The sequence below is a fragment of the Lynx rufus genome, unplaced genomic scaffold (assembly GCF_022079265.1).
Source record: "Lynx rufus isolate CCGP_SWC_20201006 ecotype Redwood Valley unplaced genomic scaffold, mLynRuf1.p SCAF_29, whole genome shotgun sequence".
NCBI classification, from domain to species: domain Eukaryota; kingdom Metazoa; phylum Chordata; class Mammalia; order Carnivora; family Felidae; genus Lynx; species Lynx rufus.
Window position 1 is genome coordinate 6,490,734 of NW_025814844.1, and position 21,322 is coordinate 6,512,055.

General features: G+C 50.1%; 1 protein-coding gene across 4 annotated transcripts in view; it reads right to left on the bottom strand.

The window, feature by feature from the left end:
* Positions 1–10,042: 10,042 nt before the first annotated feature.
* MTCL1 (microtubule crosslinking factor 1) overlaps positions 10,043–21,322 on the bottom strand; it is a 128,868-nt gene continuing 117,588 nt past the window's right edge. For 2 of the 4 annotated variants that reach the window (XM_047090301.1, XM_047090300.1), the window contains 2 exons: positions 16,631–18,170; positions 10,043–10,292 (listed from right to left, as the gene is read on the bottom strand). In XM_047090301.1, the coding sequence (XP_046946257.1) occupies positions 10,098–10,292; positions 16,631–18,170 (1,735 nt within the window). In that variant the 3' untranslated portion in view covers positions 10,043–10,097. Of the gene's footprint in view, positions 10,293–13,029; positions 13,069–16,630; positions 18,171–21,322 lie in introns of those variants that run through there. The other 2 variants (XM_047090303.1, XM_047090302.1) reach the window with 1 other exon arrangement.

Genomic DNA, 21,322 nt, shown 5'->3' on the forward strand with positions numbered 1-21,322 from the left:
AGAGCCGGATGTGGGGCTCGAATTCACGAAACCATGAGATCATGACGTGAGCCGAAACCAAGAGTTGGACGCTCAACTGACTGAGCCCCCAGGTGCCCCCATGTTACAATCTTGAAAAGAGATGAAGTCAATGAAATTCAAGATATGATTTAGTCTCTTACGCTCCAGGGCAGAAGCAGGTGAGTTGGGCCCAGATCCGCTGGACAACCTGAGTGTGTTGCATAGCAGGGCCGCTTCAACATGGCGGCCGGCCCCATGTGCTCAGCCAGGGCCGGGTGGCGAATGGAGTGGCCTGAGGCAGCTGCAAGCAGCTGGACACTAAAGCCTTGGGGTGAGTCAAGCTTTGCCAATTATTACTGTGTGATCTTGAAGCAACCAGTGACTTTCTGATCCTTGGTGCCCTTCAACTATCAGATTAGGATGATAACCTGATTTACAGGATTATCGAGAGAATTAAATGAGACGATACTCACTTGCATTTCTCAAGCAGTTACTGTAGGACAACACAGTGCCAACTCACTGTCTCGATCCTCACAGTCACTTTATGAGATGACTGTGGTTATTCCCGCTTTACCGAATGGAAACACGGAACTCCAGAGAGGGTAAGGATCATGCCCATAGCTGCACGGTGTGGTAGAGACAGGACTTATGCCACATCTGGCTGACTACACCTCAGGCTCTTACATTTGGTTAATACTGTGGCTCCCAAACTGTGCAGTAAAATAGAATTAATTCTGATGGGCATTAATTCTTTAAAATCCTAGACTACGTCAGAAAGTAGTCAGAAAGTCTCGGGTGAGAAGGCGGCGTTGTTTTGCTTTTTGTTTGTTTTTAAGCCCCAGAGGATTCTAGTGTGCAATAACTTTTGGGAGCCACTAGGTTAAGAAATTCTCTACTGGTCGTTCTCAATCCTGGCTGCACAGAACCACGAGGGAAATATCTAAAATACTGACGGACACACCCACGGGAGTCTGATTTATTTGGTCTGGAGAAGGGCTGTAAGTTACTCTGGGTGATTCTCAAAGGCAGCTGGGTAGAGACTGTATGCTAAGTTATAGGGAAAGCACCCTCAGAAAATGGTTGCGTTCTTCAATTATTTATCACCTGAAGGTTTCCTAAGGATGCTTTTAAGTTCTCTTCCAACCTGCACTTGTAATTCCCTAGGAAAATCACTATTCACCTCTGTCTCAGCCTGCTGGCTCAAGGGACGAACTCCAACTCTACTTCTCCAACAGCAAGTCCAGCTAGGAAGGAGCCAAGGAGCAGGAAAAGGCATCGCTGGACTATTTAGCCCTTCATACATGTACTCAATTCATTCAGTAATAAGCACAGTTCTGCCTTTATCTACCCTCTCAGCTAAAGGCACGGGACATAGCTTTCATCCTCAAGTCCAAGAATTTAAGAAGAAAAATAATAACTGTTGGGGCACCTGGGTGGCTCAGTCAGTTAAGCGTCTGACATCAGCTCGGGTCATGATCTTACAGTTCGTGCGTTCGAGCCCCGCGTCGGGCTCTGTGCTTGCAGCTCAGAGCCTGGAGCCTGCTTTGGATTCTGTGTCTCCCTCTCTCTCTGTCCCTCCCCTGCGTGCACTCACTCTCAAAAATAAATAAACATTAAAAAAGAAAAAAAGAAAAAGAAAAAGAAAAAGAACCGTTTCCATGACTTTAAATTCTCTTATGTCTTTCTTAACATGGAAGTAGCCCTTCTATGTGCTGTGAAAATTTCATCTTCTGTTTGGATTTCTTCGTATTATTTGTACACGCATTTACGTTTTCTCAGACAGTTATTCCAGCCAAAAAGGGCTAAGGTATGCTGCATCAACGAACAACTCCCAAATCTCAGTGGCTTAACACCACAAGGACTTAGTTGTCCCTCATGCTACATATTAAAGGTGGGCCTGTGTGTGACTCAGGGGCCCAGATGGATGATCACATGCTTTCGCAACTGCCAAGGACCAAGGTGAGTGGTGTACTGGCTCTTCAAACTCCCAGCAGGAAGTGACCCCTATTGCTTTTTATTCACAATTCACTGGCAGAGACCACACCCAACTTTGACGGGGGTGGGAAGAGTGATTTTTATTATGTGCTCAGGAGGACACGGAATATTCATGAAGAGCTCTCATGACTAACACAACCACACTCACATCTACCTCAGTTTTTATTAGCAATACCTTGCGGGCACTGCCCGGGCGTCTAGCTCACAAGTCAACAGGCACGGACCCAAGACAAGACAGGGTAGATGAGGCTGCTGCCATCGCTCGAATGCCCTGAGAGTCTTCTAGTGAACCGGAGTTAAAGTGACTCCTTCTACAAGACGCCATAGAAGATGGAAGGCTGGGGGAGCCCTTATTCTGAGAGCACCACATGGGGTGGACGGCCGTGTCCTGAGGGTCGGGATGGATGAACTCCTTTTCTCCCTTTGGTTTTCTTTCCAGTAAAGTTTAGCATGGTATCGCATTAGATAAAAACACCAGTTCAATACGCAAGAGTCATTGAAAATAATTTTGAATCTATCTTGGAAAACCCCAAAGGAACATGCACGCATAACCTTGACAGTACTTAAAGTTCTTCTCACCTTCTCACTCTCTTCCCTTTCCTCACCTTTTCTACCTGGAGAAACCTTATGGATATTTGAAGACTCTTACCAAAGGGATGGGGAGGTGGTCCTCCTAGGCCATTACCCCTCCCCCCCCAGGCAGAATTAATTCCTTTTAGGTGCTCATTCTACACTTACACATGCTATTACAACCCTTATACTGTGTTAGAATGTGACGTTTATACAGTCATCTTATTTCACAAAACCTAGTGCCAGGCACTATTCTAAGTGCTGAACAAGCATTATCTTGTTTACTCCTCATAACTTACCTAGTAGGTGATTACTACTATTCTTTTTCTTTCTCATAGGAAGAAACAGGCTCAGAGGGCACAGGTAACTTTCCCGAGGGTGTCTGGTTAGAAGGTAATGGAGGAGGATTTGAGCCAAGGAAACTGGATGCCCTTGACCTGGTCATGAACCTCTTGGGAGCATGTATGTCACATTTACGCTTGTATTCCAGCAGGCCTAGCCCAGTCCTGGGTCATTAAGACTGTTGTATTTTTTAATGTTTACTTTATTTTTGAGAGAGTGTGCGAGCAGGCGGCAGAGAGATGGGGGGGCAGAGGATCTGAAGCAGGCTCTGTGCTGACAGCAGCGAGCCTGATGCAGGGTTTGAACTCACCAACTGCGAGATCATGACCTGTGCCAAAATTGGATGCTAAACCGACTGAGCCCCCCAGGCGCCCCCTTAAGACTGTTTTTTATTATTATTTTTTAACTTTTAAAAAATGTTTTTATTTTTGAGACAGAGAGAGACAGAGCATGAGCGGGAGAGGGGCAGAGAGAGAGGGAGACATTGAATCTGAAGCAGGCTCCAGGCTCTGAGCTGTCAGCACAGAGCCCAACGTGGGGCTCGAACTCACGGACCGTGAGATCATGACCTGAGCTGAAGTCGGATGTTTAACCGACTGAGCCACCCAAGCGCCCCAAGACCGTTTTTGAAATGAACGAGCATAATATTCAAACTTGTTGATGGACCATAACTTATTAGCCTGTTTCCAAATTTCACTGTATAATTTGTGCTGCCATGAAATGTATTTTACAAATTACATTGATTTCATTGAGGTTATCTGGGGGGTAAATGCACCGAGGTGAAATGACTCAGGAAGTATAAACAGTTTTATAGGTAATTGTTTATTGCTTAATCATTCTCCAGAAATTTGGAAACTAGAATTTATAATTCCACCAGCTGTTTTTAGGTGCGCCTATTTCATCAGCATATCGGATGGAATCAGACCTTTGTTTTTATTTTAATAGTTTCAAAGTGTATTTATAGGGGACCAATGTGGGCCGTGGTTGATGAGTGATGAATTGTTCCAGGATTACCATAGGGATTATGAAGCTTGGACTCCTGGAGCCATGCTGAAGTGTATTAGCTCTCTGGGAAGTTACAGAAGCTTCTGTCATTGCAATGGAGTGGCTTCTTTCAATCTAATGGATGGAATTTGGCCTAGGAAAAACAAAGTTGGCTCGCTTTGTGTTCCTATCCCATCCTTGTATTTTAGAAAGACAGCGTGTAAGTAGGGGAGAGGGGTGGAGGGAGGGAGGGAGAGAATCTTAAGCAGGATCCATGCTCAGTGTAGAGCCCGAAGCAGGGCTCAATCCCACTGCCCTGGGATCATGACCTGAGCCAAAATCCAAAGTGGAGGCTCAACAGACTGAGCCACCCAGCCACCCTCTAGCCCATTCTCTTAGATTAGGTTGTTCAGCACCTGTAACTGCCTCCCCAGCCCTCCCCTCCCATCCCCATGTCTGGGGTCCTCAGTTGTCTCTCTACAGAGCCGAGCCACTTTTATTCATTGACAAATGATCGATAATAGCTCAGAAGTGCCAACTTCCTTCTGAAGGATCAGAACTTAAAAACAAAATGCAGTGCAACCAAATGGGAATATGAACCTTGCTGTGTGATTCTGCGCCCTGAAGGGATGGGAACCAAGAGGGAAGACCGGTTCTTCTGGTTCTCCCTGGCCCAAGGCCATTGGCAGGCCTGCTGGCCCAGCCTGAGAGGCAGCAGAATACACATGGGCCTCCTTCGGTTTTTGTCTGAACAACTGGGGTATATCCTGGAGTCTGGCAGTGGGGCCCTGCAGAATCCTCAGCAGATTCTAAAGCCCAGTTCTTGACGAGCAGCATATGGTGATCGAGGTGGTGGAATCGCTAATAATAACAGAAGCAGAATAACTGGCCAAACCACTATCCAGGCTTCTCTGGGTCAACACAACTGCCTTTTACCAGGAAGCCTTCCAGCTTTGCCCTGTTTTTATCCTTACGTCACAGTAACCTTCTAAAAAGTAACTCTTCTGCTTTAATGTCTTCCAATGGATTTTTTTCCCCCACCTAGTGGAAAATCTTAACCCTTTCCGGTGGACCACAGGGCCTCTCCCAGGCTCCCTGGTCTCTCCCTCTTGTTTTGGCCACAATGGCCACCTTTCGCTTCCTGAAACACACCGGGTCCATGCCCACTCCTCATCCCCACTTTGCACTGGCCCCTCTGCCTGGCCGACAGCCCGACAGCTGCTTCTTGCTCGGGCCTCTGCTCAAACAGTATCACCCCAGAGAAGCCTTTCCATTACGTTCCATCACACTCACACCTGCGGGTTCACATCACTGGAACAGCAGCTCTGCACAAGGAGACACCTGTCTTCTGCTCACATCTGGCGTTCACAACTCCGAGCAGAATATCTTGCACACGGAGCACCTTGATCCTTACAGGCCTGGGAAGTAGGTATTATTGTTGCTCTTTTTCAAATGAGTCTTCGAGAGACGGCCCAAGGTTGCACTGCTTTAAGTGTTCAAACCAAAATTCAAATCCAGACTTTTTCCACTCCCAGGGCCATCCTGATTCTAGTGACCCAGGATGTAGCAAAGACTCAGCGCCCTCAGATTCACTCAAACAGCCAACCGGCTCGCTTATGACACTCAGCCTGACTTCTTGCTAAACCGGTTTCCAGTGCCCATGGCATTCAAGGAAAGACGTGGAAAGGACTGAATGCACATGGAAGGAAAGCAAGACGAGCAGAATGTGTACTGGTGGCCTCGTGCAACAACTACGCTTGAAAGTTAAAGGCGCCCACGTGCCTCCATTATGTAAGTTGACTGATTCGAGTCTTAATTATTCACGGACTCTGTCCTTTTGGCAACCGGGGAATGCTTCAGGTTGCTTCGAATGACCAAACCGTTTCCTTTTAGAAATAGGCATGTTAGCATCAGCTGATAGGAGTGAATAAACAACATGTGGTCCATCCATACAATGTGCAATACAAGGGAACAGTGTCCAAGTGTGAAATGAATGAAGGCCTGATAACACCCTACAGTGTGTATGCAGCTCAGGAACACTATGCTGAGTGAAAGGAGCAGGACAGAAAGGGCCACATGTTGCGTGACTCCATTTACATGAAAGATCCTCGACAGGCAAATCCAGAGAGACTGAGAACAGATTCGTGGGTGCCAAGGGCTGGGGGCCCTGCCTGCCAAATGCCTATTTCCTTTCTGGGGGGCTCCAAATGTTCTGGGATTAGACCATGCGGGTTGGCTGCACAACACTGTGAATGTACTGAATGTCACCGAATCGTATACTCCAGAACGGTTAAAATGGTAGATTTTGTGTTAGGTGTATTTTACAATTTAAAAATAATCCATGAGTTAGAAAGTGATAAGCTGTACTTCCCAACTACTTTTTGAGCAAAAGAAATATGCTGGACTCTGGCAAGTTTAATTCAAAAGAGGCCGAAACACAAATGTACTAAATAAAAATTAGAGTTGTGGAAAGCACAGGTCTTCTTGTTAAAAGCCCAGGTCGAGGGCAACTTGATGAGAAGTAGCCAGGCTGGTCGTGACCCCGCGGGCAGGGCATGCTCAGTGTGTGAGGGCTGCTAGCTGGGCTCCAGGAATCTGCTTCTGGCTCTTTCCTCAGGACATCAAAGCAAATGGCACATTGAGGATGGCTCCTGGAGACATAAACGGACACTTCCTGCGGGCCGGCCCCTGATGCTACCTGCTCTCCTTTCAGAGCCCAGCATTACCCACTTAGCTGCCTCCACATTCATTTGGACAGGAGCATAGAACAGGATTTCATCTGCTTACTGTCTTGCCTTCGCAGGAGCTGGCGTGGTTCCACAACAAACGGACTCAAGAATCCATACGCGCAACTATTAGAGAATCGGATGGTCGGAGAAGTTCCAAACTGGCTTTCAAGGCACTGGCACCTCAAGGCTCTGGATTGTGACTGCACTTGACGCTTTGCTTACTCCGGGGTCGGCCTCCAGCCTCTTAAGCATGTCATTGCCCTAGTCAGATGTAGTTATTACACCACTTCACAGCTCTGCTCCCACTGTTCATCCACCCAACAACCTCTCCTGCCTTCACGCTGAAATCCTGTCCTTCCTCGAGGTCCAACTCAAGCCCTACTTTATTTAGGATTTACACCATAGCATTTAAATTTTTTTTCTTTTTTTATGTTTATTTATTTTTGAGAAAAAGAGAGAGAGAGTGAGGGAAGGGTAGAAAGAGAAGCGGATAGAGGATCTCAAGTGGGCTCTACACTGACAGCAGAGAGCCGGATGCGGATCTCGAACTCATGAACTGTGAGATCATCACTTGGGTGGAAGTCGGAAGCTCAACCAACTGAGCCACCCAGGCGCCCCTATACCACAGCATTTTAGCATTCTGGTGCAATGCTTTGGAATTTTATCTCCTCCAACCAGATAGCACGTTCTCTGTGATGACCAGACCTCTCCTTTTAACTCTGGGCTGCCCTGCGGTCGTATACAGCCTTCACTGTCTGCCAGGCACCTTCCCCTCTATCCTGCTAACCCCCTGGTTCTCCTTTGCTGGGTAAATGTGTCACCGATTGGCTCAGGGCAACATGTGTGAGTTTCAGGAGACATAGATTTATCACTCCTGGGGCTTTCTGCTGGAGCTACCGGGAAGAGATCTTCTTTCTCCAGGAGTTGGGAAACTCTTCTGGGGGAGTCGCCGGGGACCCTTGCAGCTGGCTCTTGGGGTAAAGCCGTACAGAGGGGAGCAGAGCCAGGAGACAGAGCAGACCCCTGATGGCACCGTTGGAGGCTCTGGCTTGTGACTGCACCCAATGCTAGCTAGCACTTTCCCAGTTATGAGTACCAACAACTCCCCCTCTTCCTGCTGGGTGGTTGCTTCCAACTGGAGAAAACGCTAATGCACCTTCCAGCATTTACTGTGGGCACAGGGTAGGCACGAAAGTAATGTTTGTTTGCAGCAGAATATTTTTTGCATTGAAATGGTTATTGTGGTAAAATACACATAACATTCGCCACTTTGATCCCTTGAAGTGTAGAGCTCAGTGGCACTAAGTACATTCATATTGTTGTGCAACCATCACCACGATCTGTTTCTGGAACTTCATCTTCCCAAACAGAAACTGTACCCATGAAACAGTAAGTCCCTGTTCTTTCCTCTCCCCAACCCCTGGTAACCTTTATTTTACTTTTGGTAATGTTACTATGTAATGTGATTACTCCAGGTATTTCGTATAAGGGGAGTCATACACTATTTATTACTTTTGTGACTGGCTTATTTCACTTCACAGCCTTGAGATTCACGCAGGTGGCAGGAAGCATGTGCCACAGTTTCCTTCCTTTCTAAGGCTGAACAGTATCCCAGTGTATGTGCAGACCACATCTTGTTTACCATTCATTCACCGATTTGGCATCCCGGCTGTTTTCCACCGTTTGGCTTTGTGGATAATGCTGCTATGAACAGGGGAGGACAGATATCTGTTCAGGTCCCAGCTTTCAGTTCTTCTGGGCCTACGGCCACAACCGCGGGATCGTAGATCATCTTGCTGAACTTCAGGAACCGCCGTTTTCCACAGTGGCTGCACCATTCTGTATCCCCAGCAATACTGCACCAGGGTTCCAGCGTCCCCACGTCCTCACCAACAGTTGGTATTTTCCATTCGGGGGGAAAATATTTAGCTTAAAGATGGAACTTTGGTCACATGGGAACACAACTTACTCTGTTGGCCAGTCTAGAGAACAGCACTGTCGGGTCAACGGAACACCGAGGCCAGAAGCTTCGGCCTAACGTAGTTTTTACCCTCTTTGGGAGCATCACATCACCACCTTGCAGACCCCTAGTGGGTCGCACACTGACAGGCTGGGCTACATCTCATGAGGCAACATCATCCTGGTGATTCGCCACGCCCGCTTTCTCAAGTTGGGGAGAGGCAGAGAGGCCGGGCACCTTCCGGCTTGTGGGTAAGTTTCGTCACACCCGCCACCATATTTTCAACAAGAACGAAGGTGCCTTTCATCAACCTCAGGGCACTCTTACGGGGAACAGGGAAGATGCGGCATATCACGCACGTGCCGTGTGTCCCCAGGGAGATGTGCTGGCCGCTGTTGCCTTTTTTACATGACCTCCCCTCCCCCTCCTTCCCCTGGCTCCGGAAAACTGTCAGCTTGAGCCCTTAGGAAGGGATGGAGGGCATGTGAAACACGAGGTCCCGGAACAGGCTGCCATCTTGTAAAGGCTTTATTTGCACTTCATCATTGTCTCACACAGACTCCGAGGCACGATCCTTTGATCCAGTTTGGTACCCTTTTCGTAGTGCTTTTCCTTAAACAAGAAAATTTGGGGCAAACACCGTATACTGCCAGTTCATCTTTAACAATAATTTAAAAATGCCACTGCCGTTGTGTCTCAATGCAAGAGGACAACGATAAAAGTACAGTACGAGGGATTCACAACGTGTTACGGTGGGACAGAGGACTCACACTTACGCGATGGTTGAGACCACACAGCAGTGTATGTACATGCACCCCAGTGCTTCGAACCCGAAGACGTGCAAGTCGAGTAGAGTATGTGGATTATACAGCGAATTCGGTAAGCCCAGCTGAGGACTCTGTACCTTTGCAAAAATGCTGACGTGTACCCCCTCCTGTAGAGAGGATATCTGTCTCGTCGACTGGCTTCATGGCTTTTTCACTACAAAAAGTTCACTGAATCACACAGTCTGAAGCATTTCAAAAATTCTTAAAAAACAAGAACACTGACAAAACAATATTAACTTAAAACACTCTAATTCAACGTGGAAAGAAACCAAACCGAAATGTAACAGTGCAAATTTAACAGAGAGGCAGTCAGTATTGAGAGCAAGGGTGTTCAGAATCTCTTAAAATGTACACCTTTAAAACTTTTATTTTTTTAAATTTATTTATATCTCACCTAGCTTTGTTTGTTTGTTTGTTTAATATACTGTGTGTAAAAAAGATGGAGACAAAAATAGTTTTCTGAGCTATGAAAAAAATTAAGTTATTACAGGCACGTTTACGGTTTCGTTCTAGAAACATCTCAGGTTCACAGGTTGGACATTCAGCAGCTGTGTGTGTTTTAAGAAACATTCTTTGACCTTGGGAAAGCTGGATCTCTCCTTGTGGGCGGAGCTTGGTTGATGACGACGGTGTGGTTACGCAAATCGCCGGGAATCGGTCCCCAATAACCCATGCAAACTTGCACTCTCGTCACAGGTGTGTCTTCTCCCCGGGCGGCTCCTCTTCTCCAAGCTCCTCCAAGGAGGCTGGGTCTCCGGGTGACTGAGCCGCTGAGGCAGTGGGGGAATGTGAGGCCCAACGGGACGGAGGGCGACGGTTTGCTGGTCTCTCGGGCCTGGAGAAGCAGGGTTCTAGGGATGGAGCTAGTGCGGAACAAGGTAGTTCCTTCAAAGCCGAGAAAGAAAAAGACACGGTTACTCAGGCTGACAACGCCTTGCTGGGACGACTCTCCCCACACACTTCTCAACAGACTCGGGTTAAATGCAACGAACCAGGGGTAACTTCAAAATGTTCTAGTGTGCCGGGAGAGAATAACTTTAAATGGCAAGTGAAAAGTTCAACACGGATGATCAATGACACAGTAATGGGAACATACCAAATTATGATCAAAATATGGCGACGCCATGAGATGGGTATGTTTACGCAGCATCTTCAGAATTGGGCTGGAGCCTCTGGACGGTGGGGAAAGCCACAGGCCACCTGGTCATAGCCTGACCCAGCTGACCCCATCCTTTTGGACCTCCCCCGAATGATCTATTAGCCACAGTGACCTGGCCCTAAGAGGCCAGCCTCCCTGTGCTTTGGTCTGTTGGAGGCCCATGAAGAGACAGATGATTTATCCAGCTATGTTAACAACGAGACTCATCTCGACGTGAACTCTGCTAGTGTTTATTCCCAATACACTGGCAGTGGGTTCAACAAACCCCCATGGAAAAAAAGGCTGCGGGCAGAAATTTTAACTTCGGTCTGGTTTTCTCTAATGGCTGTTCCTTGCTGCAGCACTTAAAAAAGTGGCATCAGGGCGTGCTTGTGCTTCTGTCACAGGCATCCTACGCCCTCGGAGAACAGTTCCTGCAGGACACGCCCAACCATGGTGCGAACCCCCTATACCACTTCCTCTCCAGGGCTGCTCTTCCTTTTCTGGTATTAACGAACGTGGAGCTACTTGTCCCCAGTCTGCAGGACAGGAGACACGGGTGCCCAAACTTGGAACATGCTGGCGCACGGAAAGGCGGTGGCGGTGTGCAGAGACAGTGAGTCCCACAGGGCGGAACCCGTCCGCCCCCGTGACACACAAGAAAAAGCTGAGATGGCAAACCACTGCGATGAAGAATGACAGAGAACACAGACTCTCAGAGCCGGTCAGGAAAGGCGTCGGAGGGGTGACAGAGATGCGACAAGCAAGGGCAGAGGCCAGGATGAGGAAGGTTAATCCACGGAGCAGGGGAGTGACAGTGGGGAAGAGACTGGTGGGCGATGTGGATGGGCGACGTGAGGAGGAGGGGGAGCACCGGCCTGGTGCTCCTGGAAGAGCGATGGAGTGAGGTGGTCCCTGCCTCCCTGTGGAGGCAGAAAATGGCGTTAACCTTGGAGACTACTCCTAGACGTTTCCTGCCTCTTTGTGACCTCGCGCGTTATAGGACAGGATGGGGAAGCCTTGATTAACAAAGCATTGTGCTGATGGGAGCCATGACAACCAGAAAGACCTCGCCCACGAAACGGCCTGAAATAGCTGAAATGCAAACTAGGCAGGGTGAGCTGTCCTCACCTCACCTCAGCCTTGTGCACGGGGGTGGGGTGGGGGGATGCATGGCTTGGGAGATCTGCCACTGATTTGTCTTTTGGTGTCTCTGCTCCCGGCATTGTAAGAGTTGTGTGTGGGAGTGTGTGTTGTGTACTGTTTGCACTGTGTGTGTTGTTTAGCGTCTAAGTGTATTGGGTATGTATGCTGTATGTGCGGCATCGTGTTGTGTAGGCGTGTTGTGTTGTACTGCTGTATATGCGTGCACATTGTGTATGTGTGTGTTGTACGTGTATGGACGTATGCTGTGTATATGTGCGTCGTGTGGCATCTTGTATACAGGAGCGTCGTGTGCTGTGTATGGGTAGGAGTGTGTTGGGTGCGTTACACGTGGGGGCAGCGTTGGGTGTGTTACACATGTTGAATCCTGGTGTGGCTGCTGCTATAGGGTTCTTCCAACACCCCTGCAGCCTGGAGGGCTTTTTATTAGACGGCGTGACACTTCTTCACTAGCATCTGGTTGCAAGCCCCTACAGGAAGAAACGTGTGACCACGAGTTCAGGGGAATGAACTTTGTCTTTTGTAACACGCCAGCACATGCAAGCAAACGATCCTGTCCTTCTCAGGGAGGCCCCTGCAACGGGCGATGTGACGTTTTATCTTTGGAGCATGCTTTTAGTCTTTGAGGGGGCCAGCTGCACTTTTGGATTTAGCAGTCCGAGCGCTCGAGTGGCCCTGAAGGCAACTCTGTGAGACTGTTCTTTGGAGCAAGCGATGGCTTTGTTGTTGAGTCATCTGACAAATATTAATTGAGCGCTTGCTATGTCACCTACGGTGACCACCTGGAAGGACAAGATACGTTTGGATTTATTCTTTCTGAGGTGGTTGTAGAAAAACAGGGAAACGCCTCATCGCGTTATGGTCACCCCTCGTTTTGGCATCTGGTGGTGTATGTGTGCCTGCAAAATACCAGCGAGCAGATGCAGGCCGACTGGGAAAATACGTGGCTCACAGACCCCCGCAGGCTAGGCCTCTGTGACGGAGACAGTGCCCTCTCCAGCCAGGATCTCTGTACCCCTGGAAGCATACTGGCTGCAAACTGCACAGGACAGCGGAAATCTCAGCAGCACCCCTGTAACCGTCCTGCACAGTGAGCAGTCGGCACTCCGTGAGCAAATGGGAAGGTCTACGCCTGCCAGTCTGTCCCTGAAGATGAATGCCAGGCCGCGCAGGCGGTGGGCTCTACGGACAGGGAAGATCTACCTGGCATGATATGGCCTTGCTTCTGAGTGTCAGATACCAACCCCGAGTTACACAAGTGACCTTTCCAGACGGTGTGCAGCGAAGGTAGAAAGCACTTACGGCGTGAGGCAGGCAGGGCTAGAGTCCCCAGGGGGCAGTTAGTAAGACAGTTTGGTTCTGGACGGAACAGACAGAGAAAAGAAAAAAGCAAGTAGGTTGGAAAGTATTTTTTAAAAAAAGAAGAACAGTAAAGGTTTCAAGTCAACAAGCCCAGTGGCAGTTCCAGGGACCGCTACGAGGAGACACGCGAGGGCTGCAGAAGTGGACAGGTGCACGCCCGGTTACGCACGTCTCTCTCTGCATGGGTCTAGTCGGTCCAGAGCGCAGAGGGACCCTCACCATGGAACAGCAACAGACCTCTCCCTCCTTTCTGCTCTTCCCTGATTTGCCCTTCAGCATTTCAGACACCCATTGGTGTGCCGAGAGAGAAATCACACGACTGCTGTATTTGAAACAGAACATTAACGGCTGTTTGTTTTAGTCACAATGATCATGTGACCACTGCTCACACTGAAGATTTCCTCTGGTATGTTCCACTAGACACGGGAGGGAAGAACAGCACTGCATTTCCAGATTATTCTTTTTCCTTCACAGAGAATGCTTCTCTGCAAGGTAGAACTGGAGCCATGGTTTCAAGGGAAAAAGAGGACAAATAGAGGTGCCTGGGTGGCCCAGTCGGTTGGGCGTCCAACTTCGGCTCAGGTCATGATCTAATAGCTCTAACATCAGACTCTGTGCTGACAGCTTAAAGCCTGGAGCCTGCTTTGGATTCTGTGTCTCCCTCTCTCTTTGCCCCTCCCCTGCTCACGCTCTGTCTGTCTCTCCTCTCCCAAAAGATAAATCAACATTAAAAAAACTGTTTAAAAAATCAATAAAAAAAGAGGGAAAACGGAGACATGGGGTGGAAGCAAGAAAAGACAGGGAGATTTCCCATCATGCCTCCGGCTGGGGATGCCCACATCCTCCCCGTCCCTTGTGCAGGCGTCTGAGGGGAACATTCAGGGAAGGGTCCACAGAGCGGGGCGCTCAGGGCAGGCTGGCAATCAGCATTAGTCCTGGTGATTTGGAAATGAAAGCCCGGAACTACTTACTACATAAAGGGGTTTCCAATGGGCCGAATACAGTAAGTCAATTCAGACAAGGACTAATTCCACTGGAATCTAGAACACGCAAAATTCCAACCGAAAAGGGAAAAGAGCCTGCAAACATTTAATCTCTGCCAGTGAGTGTTCCACACAGGTTCTGAATCCCCGAAAATGTGCTGTGCTCCCTACCAATTGGCCAATCACCTGTTTGCAGCAAGCTCAGCCAGGGAGAAGAAAATCTAAATGGGAACTTGAGACACGACCAGAGGGGCAAGGGGCGGGTATAGCTCTGTGCTGATAAAACCATTTTCATGCCTTAGAACTGTGATTTACCCATGAAGCAGTTGTCCTTCTATTATCATACACGGCTTGGAGCATTCACTGCAACTCAGAGCCCTTTTCTGTTCTTAAAAATTAATTTCTAGTTACTAATATTACTGGGCACTGCAGACATATCCAGTTAATGCTCTGGGACAGAGCCTAATTTCAACTGATTCCTCCAGAGCCCTAAGAAGGTAGGACATTCCCACAAATAAACTCTCTGCAGTAGTGAGTCAGAGTCACTTACCTGAGGGCCCTGGAGGGATGGGGGTTAACAGAAGCCCACAGCAGACACAATTTGTCACCCGAGAACACTCAACCATGGTATTTGTTCTTGTCAATACTATCAACTATCAATATAACAACTCTCACAGAGCCTCATATGTTTGAAACATGGCCGATATGCTATCAATATTGAGTTGAATGAAAGACATTGCCATTTCTGTAGGTCGCTGGCAATTTGACATGGTTTGACCTACCTCAGATTTAAACTCTGCATTCTGGGTTGAATACTCCTTGGTGGGTTGTACTGGGAACCATCCTTCTCCCCCAGAGGGAAATGTGGGGCTGTAGGTGATACAGGAGATACACCTGCCCCTTCTCCTCCCTGGGAAGCCAGGGCTGCCTGGGCTGTGGCAGCAGAGCAGTGGGGTAGCCCAGGGAGCGTATTTCTCTCCCCTCGGACCCATGCCGTCTGCAGGGGCTGCCTTGCTTGGAGAACGGGTATGCGTATCTGGATTCCACGCCGTGGAGTCCGTCCATCCGGGCTGGTGGTGAGTGAGCCTCACCCTCAAGTCTACACGTGGGCTCACTGGCCGAACAGTGTCTCACTGAGGGTGGAGAGCACGTGCTTCCTCACGGCATGAGGCTGGCACCCTCACCCTTCCAGTCCCAACATCACCGTCAGGTTTTGTTTTGTTTTGCTCATTCTTGAAGTGGAAACGAGGTGGAAATGAGGATTGTTGTTTTTTTTTTTTTAACGTGGTTAAAGACATACTATATGTGGACACGCATCGGAACAAAATTCAGGGGTGCCTGGGTGGCTCAGTGTCTGACTCTTGATTTTGGCTCAGGTCATGATCTCACAATTCGGGAGTTTGAGCCCCACGTCGGGCTCTGCGCTGAGTGTGAAGCCTGCTTGGGATTCTCTCTCCCTCCGCCCCTCTCCCGCCATCTCTCCCTACACACTCTCTCTCTCAAAATAAATAAAATGAACTTAAGTAAAAAAAGAACAAAACTCAGGGGCATCTGGGTGGCTCAGTCGGTTAAGTATCCGGCTTCAGCTCAGGTCACGATCTCGCGGTTTGTGGGTTCAAGCCCCGCGTCGGGCTCTGTGTCGACAGCTCAGAGTCTGGAGCCTACTTTGGATTCTGTGTCTCCCCCTCTCTCTGCCCCTCCCCTGCTTGTGCTCTGTCTCTGTCTCTCTCAAAAATAAATAAACATTAAAAAAATGTTTTAAAAAAGAATAAAATTCAAGGTCGACTGATTGGTGAGTGTTAAGGGAGATGTAATAATAATCGCGTAATAGTAACCGCTGACAATATGTGTGGTCATATATAACATGACGGTAATAAGTGAGGCAAAGGGGAATAGTAACAATCACATTGTCTGAAGACAGGATTTTGATCGTATCTGTCTGTCTCACCTGGTTACTGCTAGGGAGATTCATGGTTGCAGAGGGTACGGAATTTGGGGGGGGCACAGAGGACTGCTATTCTGTACTGAAGCCAGCACTGGAACCCAGACATTCTCATACGTTCCTGCTGAAGGACGTTCTAGCATCCACGCCACCACACCCTCTCTGGCACACCTCTTGTGTTACTGTGGCTAAAGATCTGGATGGAGCACACACTTCACACACACACATTTCTAGGACACAAATTCACAGAGAAAGAGGGCGAATTATAACCCCCCCCGCCCGGCTCCACCCCGTGAAAAGCCCAGATGGACAGATGAGCATCCATCACTTAGACCAGGCGAGAGAACCTGAATCAAACCCTGAGCTATGTCTTTAAGAGAAGTTCATTTTAACTGTCCTCAGAAGATCGCTGAGGACAATAATACGAACTTTTCTTTGGAAGTGGCTCGGGGCCTGTGTTTCTGCCTATTCCAGTCTCCCATAAACTCTGTATCTTGCGAGCTCACAAGAGCCTGTTATGGACAAAGATTCTTGAAGTCAGGTGACCTAGCCCAATCCCCGGTTTACATGTGTTTTCCTGACATTTAAACAGAAGAGCTAGTAGGGCGAGGGTTGGAATACTCAGCCTCATTACCTCGATGGACCCTGGTTCAGCTTTGACCGTGTCTCCCATGTGGCTGTCACTGTTAAGACCTGGGGGCCCGTGGGGGGCCTGTCTCCTCTCCTCCTTTAAGGCATGCTCCAACAGCTTCTTGTGGAGGATCCGGGCTACGTTCTCGGTGAGTGTGTAGCCAGGGGGAGCGGATAAGTCCTGCCTCAAGGGCGTGCCCTCTCCCCCGTCCTCCCTCCACGTCTCTGAGCCAGCCCCGATGGGGCTCGGGGACCGTCCCCGGGAATCGGGGCCGGTGTCCTGGCCTGGGCCCAGCTCTGGCCGAGGTTCTGCTGAGCGAGACCGACTGCCGGCCCGCGTCCCCTTCTGGAAGGGGTCCTGCACCACGGGGCTGTGGTCGATGATGTTGAAGAGGCTGGAGAGGCCATCGTTGATGGCGGTGTGCACGGGGCTCTCCCTTGTGGTGGTGGAGCGGGCCCAGGCTGACCCGCTGCACCCTTTCTGGGCCAGCCCCAGGGAGGTCCTGCTATTTGGCTGCTCAGCTTTGGGGAGGGGCTTCCTCTGCAGCTTGGGAGACCCGTACTTGGGGGAACAGCATGTGCGTTCGAACTTGGCCTGCACCTTCTCGATGGCGGGGGCCACCTGCCTGCTCCTAAGGCCGCGGGAAGGAGACGACGCGGGCGTGGCACCACCCCCCGCCTTTGGCGTGAGACACTTGTGGGGGCTGCTGGTGATGGCGCTGCCACGCAGGGCTTCGGTCTGCAGGCCGATGTTGATGGTCTGGACGGTCTGTGTCCCTGTTGTCCGGGACCCGTTGGTCTGGCAGGCCATGTCCTTGAGAGGAGGCTTGGGGGGACCAGAGCATATGGCGTTCCTGACGGAGAAGGCCACCTCCTTCATGTCATCACTCATGTTCTTGGACATCTGTAGGCCGTGCAGGGGGGATGCAAAACCCAGGGGGGCGCAGAGGGCACTCTCGAGGGGGCGCAGCCCTCCCTCCACGTAGTCTCGGGGGTGTCTGGAGGGGGCGCAAGGCCACCTGCTAAGCACATGTTCTGAGGGGCCCCCCTTTGAGTCTCCAGTGCCCCCCCTGGCTCTGCTTGTGGGAAACGGGCACTCGGGCTCCGAGTGGCCCTTGCCCTCGCCACCTGCCACCGCGATGCTGTCCATCCTCCGGACCGCGGGTGGGCTATGCAGCACCCGCAGCCCGGCCTGCTCGGTGCACACGTGGCTCCTCAGAGGCTGCTTCCGGCAGTGCTCGGGGCTGGTCATGGTGTCTGTGGTCATGGTGACGCTTGTGGTGAGGTACCAGGAGGAGTCGGGGAAAGACTCGGCACCGGCCTCGTCCCCTGCCCGCCCCCCCTCGGTCCTGTCTGCCCAGGGCTCCGGGGGCCTCTCGTCCCAGCTCTTGCTGTTGAACTCCTCGATGTACTTCAGGTCGTCAGGAGACAGGGGCGGGGTGACGTCCTCCTTGCTGCCAGCAGCCGGCAGGCCCTTCTCCGGCAGGAAGGGAGAGACGTCCATCAGACGCTGGAATTCGGACATGGAGGACACGGACACAGCCCTGGGAAAAGTGGGAAAGAAGAGGGCGTCAGCTGACCCGCCACCACCTGGCCCCGCGCGACAGGCGACACGCGCGTCCTGTCCACCAGACAGGTGCCTGTTGTGCGTCAGTCTCCACCACCCGAACGACTGGGACACCTTCTAGCTGCTCTCCTGAGCTGCCCCCTGCGGATGTTTAACGGACTCTTTGTGGCTCTGGAGTTGTTCCGGAAGCCTTGTGTTAGTCAGAATTTAATACAGGCGACCCTCAAATACTATGGGAACAAGTGGGAGGCTGGGCTCCGGGGAAGTCAGAGCTAAGCTCCAAACCCACTTTGGAATGGTTTCATTTTGGCCTGTGGATCCTCCACAGGAAGAGGGAAACCTGGCTGATGAGTGCCTTCAATTCCTAACCTACCAGGAGTTTCCAGAATTCTAGGCATTGTGGCAGGTGCTCGTGGTAGGACAGAAACAGAGCCCCGTCCTGATCCCACACCAGCTAATGGCACACGGGCAGGGGGTGGACGCCACAACATCAGAGCTATAATCCCAAGTCCTGCTCACCCACCGGCCTCATCCTCTACTGGATGTGCTTCTCGGGAAGCACGGGGGACCCTGCAACAACACGGAGGTTAGGGGATCCGGCCCTCACGCAGTCAACATCCCACATATAACTTTGGACTTTCCCAAAACCTAAGTACTGATAGCCTACTGTCGAACGGAAGCCTTCTCGATAAACAGTCGATGAACACATATTTTGTGTATGTATTAAAGGCTGTATTCTTATAATAAAGGAAACTAAAGAAGAGAAGATGGTATTAAGAAAACCATGAGGGGGCGCCTGGGTGGTTCAGTCGGTTAAGCGTCTGACTTCAGCTCAGGTCACGATCTCGCCGTCTGTGAGTTCGAGCCCGCATCGGGCTCTGTGCTGGCAGCTCGGAGCCTGGAGCTTCAGATTCTGTGTTTCCCTCTCTCTGCCCCACCCCCACTCACGCCTCTGTCTCTCTCTCTCTTTCTCTCAAAAGTAAATAAACTTAAAAAAAAAAGAGAAAAGAAAACCATGAGGAAGAGAAAATACATTCACAGTAGTATACTGTCTTTACTGGAAAAAATCCACAACTAAGTGGAGCTGTGTAGTTCCATCCGTGTTGTTCAAGGCTCAACTGTACCAAGCGTAATCTGCAGAGGCCAAACGGAAGATGTGGAAGGAAGCAGGGAAGTGGAAGGTGGGACAGATGTGCACATAATTTGCAAATACCGCTTCAAACAGAAATTCCATCTGGTCCTGTCCAAATCCACCAACAGGGTTCAGTTGTCCCTTCCCTGTCTGCTCCCTCCGTTAGGGCCAAGCCTACTTTTTGTTCTTGTTCCCTTCCGTATTCCTGGACGAGAGGAAGACTCCCTCGGACACACAGACACATGCCAGGAGGGTAAGGACAGGTGAGTTAAAGGTACAGCCAGTTTGGGATAAGTGCGGCCTGATCGATGTGGATTTGGATGTAGATGCCTCAATATATCAGCCCTTTCATTCTGTATATTTCTATTTGGTATGAATTTACCGACCGCCACCTGTACGCCCGGGCAGGCCCTGCATGAGGTGCTGGGGATTCCAAAATGCTAAGACAGGAGGTTGCTAGAGTGCTCAGGCAGCTTGTCAACCCCCTACCCCCGCCCCCCAGGGCAAAGAAGCGGTGGCCAGGAAGGAGGCTTGGGACTGGCTGTGCCTGCCAGCTCAGGCCTGGACCCCCTGGTCGGAAATCCCTCCTGATGGGGTAGAGGGGAGGGAAGAAGTCTGCAGACTCACTGCCTCTGTAGCTAGACCACTTTCTCATGGGACATACTCCTATCTGCACACCACGAACAGAAGTTTAAATCCCTAGGGTTCTAGACCATGAAATTAACAACAGGTGCTGCCCAACGGGTCCCAGGTGGAGAGTACGTGGGCCACCCCACTGCAAAATCCATGCATGATGGGGAGGCCAGAGTTGGGGTCTATGTACCACAAGGACTGGCCCACAGAACATGTAAAGCTCTGGGTGGCTTTGCCCTCACCCTGGGGTCACATGCTCTTGGGGTCGCCACCCTGGGGTAAAAGAACAGGCTACAAATGATAGCAGTAGGTCTTCTACCTTGTTATTTCTCACTAGACGCAAAAGTGGGTGGTATTTTTTGTGTGTGTGAGAAATAACCTATAAACTCTCCCATGGCCCTGTGAATAACAGAAAGCTGGCTATACCTAGCATTGAAACTAAAAAGAAACAAGAGGGGATGGGTTGATTTATCACTAGGGGTATTAAGCTTTCCGGTAAGTGTGACTTCCCTCTTCTTGCCTCCGGTCAAGTCAAGGAGCTGCTGAATTAATAATGAGCTTTAGAACGCTTCTCACTGCCGGCCGGAAGTACTCTATAGGCACTGAAACCCCAATCCTTTCTGCATTTCTCGGACATGGCTTGTCTAGTCCCCAATTTCTGCCCATAAAGGAACCACTCTCAGAGTTAAGTCAGTGGCACCTGTGTGGGGACTTTGTGCCTCAAGGGTGTGGATGGATATCGTGGAACAGAGGTGATGTGGCTGGAGAAAGGGGCCGCACCAGCCTTAGCAGAGGGCAAGGTGAAACAGATATAAAACGAGAACACATCTGGAATACACGCCAGTGTGTGAAGGCACACAGAACAAAGTATGGAGGGAAGACACGAAACCGCTAGAAGCAAGAGGGAAAAGGGGAGGACGGGGAGGACACATGGACTTTCTTACCTCGGACATTTTGATGTGTAAGTTTTAATAATATGTCTGGTGCTGTGCTATTTAAGTTTTAACTTAAGGTTAACTTTTTCAAGTATGCATGACTTTTGAAATTAACAACAGCAATTAGGCTAAAAAATAAGAGGGGAGCCTGGCTGGCTCAGTAGGAAGAGCATGCGACTGTTGATCTCGGGGTCACGAGTTCAAGCCCCATGCTGGGTGTAGAGATGACTAAAAAAAAATAAACTTTTAGGGGCACCTACGTGGCTCAGTCAGTTAAGCATCCGACTTCAGCTCAGGTCATGATCTCACGGTCTGTGAGTTCAAGCCCTGTGTTGGGCTCTGTGCTGACAGCTCGGAGCCCGGAGCCTGCTTGGGATTCCGTGTCTCCTTCTCTCTCTGCACCCCGTCCCTACCCACCCCTCCCCCCAT